The sequence below is a fragment of the Physcomitrium patens genome, chromosome 1, assembly GCF_059467195.1.
Source record: "Physcomitrium patens ecotype Gransden chromosome 1, ASM5946719v1, whole genome shotgun sequence".
In the NCBI taxonomy this organism is placed as follows: domain Eukaryota; kingdom Viridiplantae; phylum Streptophyta; class Bryopsida; order Funariales; family Funariaceae; genus Physcomitrium; species Physcomitrium patens.
Genome location: NC_143410.1, coordinates 19987844 through 19996763, shown reverse-complemented (window position 1 = coordinate 19996763; position 8920 = coordinate 19987844). Strand labels below are relative to the sequence as shown.

At 40.8% G+C, this 8920-nt stretch overlaps 1 protein-coding gene across 4 annotated transcripts; it reads left to right on the top strand.

Moving 5' to 3' along the window:
* Positions 1–1660: 1660 nt before the first annotated feature.
* On the top strand, positions 1661–6081 carry LOC112282916 (sphingosine kinase 1). Of its 4 annotated transcripts, none has more exons than XM_024521221.3 (10): positions 1661–2365; positions 2659–2781; positions 3040–3140; positions 3400–3472; positions 3797–3883; positions 4004–4081; positions 4429–4499; positions 4717–5004; positions 5170–5292; positions 5511–6081. In XM_024521221.3, the coding sequence occupies exons 1-10, from the start codon at positions 2056–2058 to the stop codon at positions 5703–5705; spliced, it is 1449 nt and encodes a 482-aa protein (XP_024376989.1). In that variant the 5' UTR covers positions 1661–2055; the 3' UTR covers positions 5706–6081. The 4 variants fall into 4 exon arrangements, 2 of the variants coding, with proteins under 2 accessions (XP_024376989.1, XP_024376897.1); XM_024521129.3 differs by having other exon boundaries at positions 1770–2365; positions 4001–4081; XR_016504566.1 differs by having other exon boundaries at positions 1916–2365; positions 5177–5292.
* Positions 6082–8920: the final 2839 nt, after the last annotated feature.

Genomic DNA, 8920 nt, shown 5'->3' with positions numbered 1-8920 from the left:
TGTATTTTTGTAATTGTTAAAGAAAGTTGAGTAAAATACTTTAAGTACAAAAACACTACGTATACTACATTTTGATGGTTGATGCGTTTTCGGTGAATGATAAATGGAAGCAATTTGTTTGTGTGTGTATAATCATTTAATAACTAACAATCTATCGCAAAAGCTCAAAAAGAAAAATCAATCTAGAGAGGATATTATCACGTTAATGATCAAAACCAACTTCAATTACAGTTTGTTAAAAATTTAATGATTATTATTAAAATCTTGGTTACTGAAAGAGACACATTTTTCACTACATTGAAATAATGACCAACTTGAAAGGACTGTCACACATAATTTATCAGAGATGACCTTATCTTGCAAGGAAATGCACAGTGGATTTGTTTATTTATTTTCTTACAAAACAGAGATAATAAACAGTAGTGATCATCCATTTAACAGACAAAATGGTCATCTAATAAGAACTTAAAAGGGGTACACAACATCCAAAATGTTCAAAACCAAATTAATACCCAAAAATTATGTCGTAAACAATTCAACTTTGCAAAGGTTGAATGCAGGGCAACAAAGGGAAGGAAAACGTGGAGGGCACGGTCATGGGATTGAATAGGCTCCCCACTGCGGTGTGGTTGCTCATGGGTACTCCGGGTCTTAGACCGTGGAAGGATCACCTACATCCGTGCCCTTGTCCAGCGTGGTCGGGTATCCACGTCAGATCACAGCGCCACGTTCTCGACGACGTGGACAAAAGTACGAGCTGAGCTGGCGATGGGGTCCAAAACAATGATTTTTTCGTATCCTCGTTTCTCCGGAGGCTGAAAAATTGACTAGAAATCTTCCATGCTTGCCACAGTTGCCTTCAAAGACAACATCGTTCGATGTTGACCTTCTTGGCTTTTTTTTTTTTTTTTTTTTTTTTTTCATTATTATTAAAGGCCGAAAGTTTTCAAGTGTGTTACGAGTGGATGTTGCAATTATTCAAAATTGGCTTCCTGAATGAAGAATTACTTTGAATTTTTCTTTTCTATGTGCTAAAATGTGTGTATGTACATAAAAGCATTTTTATGATGATGTCTAAATTAATTGTATACCACTTGAAGATTATTAGATGTTATAAAACTTGCATTCTAAGTTTTATTTTATTTTATTTTATTTATAAGAAATACTTATTTGTTTTTATATACCGAATGTATATAAATATTTATGTACATATATATACATAACACCGATATCATTATTATTATTATTATTATTATTGTTTATCACATGACTTGATTTTTAAGATAGGCTAGAACACTTTATGAATAAATTATTTCAAAATAAAAGAAGTTCGTGCTAGAGGTTCCTCAATGTTTCAACACTCACGTAATAATAAAAGAGTTGGTATTTGAGTGTCATGTACACTCTCTTTAAGAAGTATTTTGACACAAATCAACAGAATGTAAATTTGAGAGTGATGATTAAGCCTCATAATGCTTGGTTTCACAAGAGGAAATGAAGAGAATGAGTCAGAGTGAAGTGTGGAAATAGGGAGGGGGCAGCCACTGGGAAGTAGTAACATTAGTGGGGTAGGCAGAAATGGGAGCTTCTCATTCCAACTTTACTAGGAATGAAGTGAAAGAATCAAACAAAGGAAAGCTCATTTCTTCACTCATTCACTCTCTTCTCACTCACTCACACTGTTGGGTTCACGGAGAGTCATATGCATTGATTGCATGGCTTGGTCATAGTGGTGGTGGTGGTGTTGCTGGAGGACTCCGATTGAGCGTGTTTGTGGGTGCGAGTAGAGTTGGTCTATGGGAGTGAAATGCGGTCAGCAGGAGTGGGAGGAAGAAGAGACAGGCAGAGAGTGTGTGAGAGAGAGAGACACACACACACATTCATATACTCACTCCTCTCTTCCCTACGTCGCAACCACTGGGCGCTGCTTCATGGACTCGTCGTTCCGTTTCACAAAGAATGTATATATTCCTTAGGTGGAGTGGCCTATTGGAGAGCTGATAGGGTGGTTTGTGGGCATTTTGGATTGGAGTCGGGGATTCTGGAAGGGAAGGGATGGAGGAGGTTTTGAACGAGCAAGTCGTGTTAGATGGGAAGCGGGTGCTGGTTACGTTGGATTCGGCTGCTGGGGTGCTCCAATGGCGCGGAGAGAGGGATGGCCAGTTGATTCTGCAGAACGACCTAATTGGGTTCTGTAGCTCTGAGTCTGGCATTTGTTTGTACACGTTCAGAATGACGAAGAGCTCGAGTTATTGTGGGAAGGGCTTACCAGGACGGAAACGCAAGGACATGGTCGTGGAGTTTAGCAACGACGGGGCTCGCAGGCTTTGGTGTGATTCCCTCCAGCGAATTCTAGACAAAGCTGGTATGGTCTCGTTGATTTTTCCTTCCAAATCCATGATACTCGCGAGCCAGCAATCGTTCGAGAATTCCCTGACATACTAAGAATGTAACATGCTAAGAATTCAAGGCTTTGGGTGACAGTCTGAGTAATTACTCGGCCATCGATTTTTAAATCTCATAATAGTAAGAACCAAAGGATTCTTGTGAAGAAATGAGTTGCCCGTACGAAACGAATTCCCAATATCAACTCGAGATTCTGGAGAATTGAGGGAATGCGCAGGTACTTTCAAGTAGTAATGAGTTGGATTGTGTCAGGGCGACCGAAGCGGCTTCTAGTGCTTGTTAACCCTTTTGGTGGAAGGAAAACTGGGAGGAAAGTGTTTAGTGCAAGTGTGGAGCCTTTACTGAAAGCGGCTGGCATCACTTACACCGTGAAAGGTGCGATCCTTTCTCGCAGATTGGCTTGGTTAAGTTGTCCAATCACACTCTTCATGATATGTCACAAGATGTTGGGGACTGAGTGAGTTATGTCTCTATTTTATGAGTGCTGGAATATTTGTCTGAGGGGTCTCAGTCTAAGCTTTACACATCTTATAAAGCAAGCGCGCATCCACTTTGTGGCATGAAAAAGAATGATGATTTCGTTATAAATAGCCTGAGGAAGGAGTTCTGAAGTTGCTGAATATCTGCATGCAGAAACGCAGTTCCAACGTCATGCTTTAGACTTGGCCAAAGAATCGGATCTCTCGCAGTTGGATGGCATCGTCTGCGTCAGTGGAGACGGAGTGTTAGTTGAGGTGTGCTTCGCTTCAGACTGAGATAGTCTGCTTGATCTTTCAACAAAGTGTGATGTGTAGATCCTCTCTCTTGAAAAATTTCACATATTTTAAAGGATATATATATATATATATATATATATATATATGTGTGTGTGTGTGTGTGTGTATACGCGTATTTTTTTTTGATGTTGTGTGAGTGCAGTAGCACATACTAACTTTTTCTTTGACGTAGCCTTTCTCTGGCAAGTCACTGATGTGAGATCGGTCTAAAGTGCAGGTGTTAAATGGTCTGCTGGAAAGATCTGATTGGGAGCGCGCTATTAAGATGCCGATTGGCATCATTCCCGCTGGTACAGTTGCTGTGAATGGCTCTTCCGTTAGTTTTCTTTCAAACCTGCAGCTTAGAATGTCATTTGCAGGCATTCTTTCACGTGTGCGAGCTTGGATCCTGTGAATTTGTCATTTTAAACACTTTTAAGGACTGTCTATTTTGTTGGATACCATAAACTTGATTTTATCAATTGTGAACCAAGTAGACAGTAGTGCTAGAGAATGGAATTTGCAATATATGGCTTCATTTTTTTTTTGTACTATCCTTTTTGTTGATTTTGAGGTCCTTGAAGTTGCTTCATGCACTCTTTTTGATCTTGTGGTCAAAATTCTTCTTGATACAGGGACGGGAAATGGTTTGGCGAAGTCAGTGTTGGATCATGTAGGGGAGCCTTGTGATGCTGCAAGTGCTACTTTTCTCGTCATCCGAGGTAACTTGATATATTTCTTGACGTAGTTGTCAATGTCGTGGCGGTAATTACTTTTCAGGTTAACTTATGATTTGTTAAGTTCTGTTTGCCCTTAGTTGAATGATACAAGATGCATAGCAGGGCAGACGCAGCCGCTTGACGTTGCTACAGCGAAGCAGTCAAATGTCAAGTTTCACAGCATTCTGATGCTAACATGGGGTACGACTCTTATTCACTAAAACCTGCTGTATATTCCTGGTCGTGTTTCCTTCAACGCTACGACAACTCTTTTTCTCGTTTTTCATTTTTTTTCTTCCTATTTTCTGTTTTTCATTATTATTTTTTTAATATCCAACTATTTTTTTTATGTACTACTAGATTTGGGTAGCATATTTCCTGCTGTAAAGAAATCTACAGATTTCTAGTTCTTCACTATAATTTTCATGGTTGAAACCTAATTGTTTCAACTGTTACAAGAGCGCTGTGTGCAGTCTACCATGACACGGATCGTTCAGTTTTGCGTTGCAACAGTTAGCTGGTAACTTACTCCGATCTGGTTGTTGTAGGTCTTGTTGCTGATGTGGACATCGAATCCGAAAGATTGAGGTGGATGGGTGCATTACGTCTGGACGTTTACGTAGGTGATTTCAGTCTTTGTCAAGACATGCCATGCGTTGCTTTTCTCCTGGTCTTCACTTTTGAATAGATATTATACATGAAAATTTTGGTTCTTTTTCTTCTAGAATATTTTTTCCATGACTTGTAACTAGCCATCAGGGTTTGGAAATACCTACTTGTTTCTTTCACGCGCCCAATCTAGAAAAACGTGTTGCATGCCTTCAAATTTTTGGCAGACGTTGATCAGGATAAGCAATCTACGGAAGTACAATGGACAGCTTTACTACATTCCAGCGCCTGGATATGAAGGGACAGGGACCCCTCTCAATGAAGAATTTGCAAGAACAACCTTGATGACATCTGGTGAAGCTAACAGCGACAGTAGCTTGCAGAAGCATGGGGACCCTGGATCCCTGCAAAAGAATTTTTCGGAGTGGCGTGAGATGGAGGGTCCCTTCATTCTTATTTGGCTCAATAATGTACCGTTCGTTAGCGAGTCTGTTAATGCCGCCCCGAATGCCAAGGTATTCTGGTCATTACTCTAATGATTTCATTTGAATACATTGTTTAGGGGTTTTATATATATATATATATATATATATATATATACACACACACACACGTACACCTTCGCTACTTTATCGAAAAGACTTAGTGGATGTAATCTTCCTATTCACGTGGCTTTGTAGTTCGCAGACGGATATCTGGACTTAATAATTCTGAAGGATTGTCCTCGCTGGGCTTTGCTTAACTTACTTCTTAAGGTGCAAACCGGAGGACACATCAAATCTAAGTATGTGGATTACCTCAAGGTAATTTACTGCCCTACGCAGAGTTCATCGTTTTAATTTACAATGTTCACCTTGCTTGTTCTAATTTTGTGCAGAAACTTCTGCATTTATCCAACGTAGTCACTTATTTGTATTATTCCAGATTTTGATGGAAGACCTTTACAATTGTGTGAATGCGGAATTCCTGTTTTTGCATAGCTATAATGAGGCCAGTGTGGACTCCGTTGTTCGGAAAACAGGTGAAGACGTTTCGACTTGATCCTGTTGGCCGGCATGCAAGTGACGTTCAAGGCGGCTACACTGACTTAGATGGCGAAATTCTTGCACGAGACAAAGGCTCATTTGGTGATGGAAGCAACTACCCAATGTCATATGGGCCCCCTATAGAGGTTACGGTTGAACCAGGGTTGGCAACAATCTTTTGCCCCCCTTGACAAATTTCTCTGGCTCGGTGCGTGCTTTCTTATACACAAGTATGTATGCTGCAGCTTACAATCGGCTCGACTTGTGAACGATGGCAAGTCTTTATAGCAAATAATTTCACCATGTCAAGCTTCGTATACAAGCGGGAGAGATGTTTGACAACTTAACACGGCTACAGGAATAAGTTGATTCATCATTCTTCAGAGAGAAACGATTATTTGAAGTATATTTTGGCGATCATCCTTCACAAACAGAACATAGTTCAGGAGTATTCATAACAAGAATACTTCAAGAACTCTCAGAACTATCAGGAAACTTTAAGACCTCTAGGACACTATGTAAAATTGTGAAATATTCGTAATACTGGAACTATGCCAAAACTTGTTACCTGCGCCTCTAAATCCTCTTGTTGGGGTGTAAAGATGTTATCGCATAGTTGATATTAACAAGCATCACAATGTGTTGATCTTACACATGTCAGACATGCTCTAATTTAACACACTCATACTGATACGCATTCTATAATTGTGATGCCACATCACAAGTCTGATGTACAAAAAGATCAGATGTAGCTTCTGCAGCTGAGTCTGCCAATTGTGCAGTGGCAGCAGCAAAAGCCGTAGTTGAGGTGACCGAACTACGAACTGATTACGATTCCAAGGTTCCTGCCATCACTGTTACTCAGAACTCACGTGCTGCAGTTGGGGATGAAGAATGTGCAACAGATTTGGACGATGACAAAGAAGATAGGAACATGTCTGCTCAATCATATGCCTTGCGGGAAAGAAACGCTCAACAAATCAAGTGAGCAATAACAAGATGTGATGAAAGAGACAGTGAAAGGGATGTGGCAACGTACCATGTACACGTCGTGACATGGAAGCTATTGGAATGCAACAGATGTGCGATACCGTAGATGAGCGCTCTGAAACACCGCACGTATTCAGAGAAGAAGGCTTCCATTAGAGGCAAACCCGACTGGATTTCAGACTGTAGGTGAATCCAGCAAGTCAGTATTCAGTGATGGGAGTGTAGGTAGAAATATCTGATCTCCAAGATCTCACACTGAAGTGTATGGTAGTAGCAGCACATTTAAATGTAGATGGGGAGGAACCCATCGAGGAACCTGATATTTATGACGTTTCTGATATCAACAGTGACAAGACAACACTGCGACGAAGTTCTTTCGACTCAAGTTGTTGCAACTGTAGCAACATCGATATGGATCATTAGTCATCCAGGTTGAGAGAGACACAATTAACTTGTGACCGACTTTTTGCGGGAGAGTCGGACGGTTCAAAACTCGGCCATGGTTGTTCCCTCTGTTGGAAGAAAGGAACAGTGGGTAGAACTGGTTAGTCTTCTTGTTTTGAGAATTTTTAACGGACATCATATTAAGATGATACTCATCATCCACCCTTCACATTCACTTCATTTGTGTTTCTTGTGGACTTTTGCGACCACCATTCTCCTCATGTGACAAGTATGGATGACTTGCTAGGAAACATGCTCAAGCTGCCAGACATGATGAAAGCTTAGGAACTTGGCTATGAACACTTCGTAAAATGGTGCTTAGGAAACACACCAGCCGCTCTTGCAGGTTCAGGGATAATTGGGTGCTTGGATTCATAGAACCGAGAGTAATACTGACACTTCTTCAACGTTGATTACGTTAGGTGGCCAAGGAATACATGGCTGATAACCGATTCAAAAACTGCTGTACTAAGAACAGCGAAATGAAGCTGGTTGTCTCGGCTGGTGTAGGATGTACATGCAGTGTTCGTGACTAGCTGGAGCAAATTGAGTATTAGTATGTCCGAACTATGAACGTCTGACCTATAGTTGACCAAAGATTCCTGCCATAGTGTGCTGCAATAAGATGATATACCGTCGATGAGATCCAGAAACATTTGACCTGGTTCTTCCGTTTCCAGGTTATCGATTAAAATGATTGTTTCTGATTATACACAATATACATTGTCTGGTCATATCTGAATATGGCGGCACTAGAGCATCCTCTGAAACCTTGGCGACAATGTTGGCAAGTTTGAAAACGACGCGGCTAAGTTCCTGAGTAGAAGAAAACCTGTTGATGAGGCTTGGCTTGGAACGGAGTATGGGATGAGCCGTTTGAAGCTGGCTTTCAGGAGAACAATGAAGCTGGCATTAAGGCTCCATTCTCAAGGAGCCGTTAGTAGTTCTATTAAAGCTTTAAACCATGAAAAAGAAAAGCGGACGGACTGATCGGAGATAGGTTACGGCTTTTCTGTTGTCCCGATTCAAACAAAGACGGCGTTTGCATGACCAATTAAAGCCTATTCACTTTAATGTCACAGTCATCGTCTAATTGCATCCGAAAATTACGAATTCAGTCATTTACTACAAGTTAAATTGCTGATTGCGCATGAACGATGTGAATAGAATTTGTGAGACGGTATGTTTGTAAGTGAACCCGTTGGGTGGTAGCGCAAATTAACCGCACGAAAGAAATAAATCACCTTTAGGCTTAGAAACTTGTATACTTGTTTCGGAGCACCTTTTGGTACAACTACCTTGATTTACAAACCAAGACCCACAAACACAGTAATATATATATATATATATATATATATAGATATTTCTAAGCCCTTGGTTTGAATGACGCAAGTCAATCGTCAAAGTGAGCCTCATTAGAGGTGGGGCCATTTCCAAGTGTGCTTTATCACAGGTTTGGAATATTTTTCGACACCTCTTACTCTTCTCATTGATCGAAGCTTCAGCATTATGACTGTTGCCACTTCAGTGAATATTTCTTGTGCCCTACTTGTATTCCAAACTCAACAGTAATTTTATTTTACATTGGGTTGCAACTCGTATACGAAGACTGTTTTATGAAAATAAGAGAGAAAGAGAAAAATAAGTAGGAAAAAACTGTTGGCTTTAGCTCGATTCTTCTCGCAATTGAGGAGAAGCGCAGTTGGGTTAATCAGATATCCCACTGGCAACTGAGCACGTTCTGCATGATCAACTGAAATAGCTGCGGAAGTCTGGGAGACTCAGCGCCCATGGATATGAAAAATGGCGACTCCGCAACCGGCTTATGTGTGCCCCATTCACATTCATCGACTGGAAGCAACAGGGGTCTTGAATGTGCTGACTTCCACTCTCCCAGAGGACTTGATTCATCGCTCTGCCTAGGTGGAGACTCTGACTTCGGTGGGTGTCCTTCGATGACCAGGAAAATTTA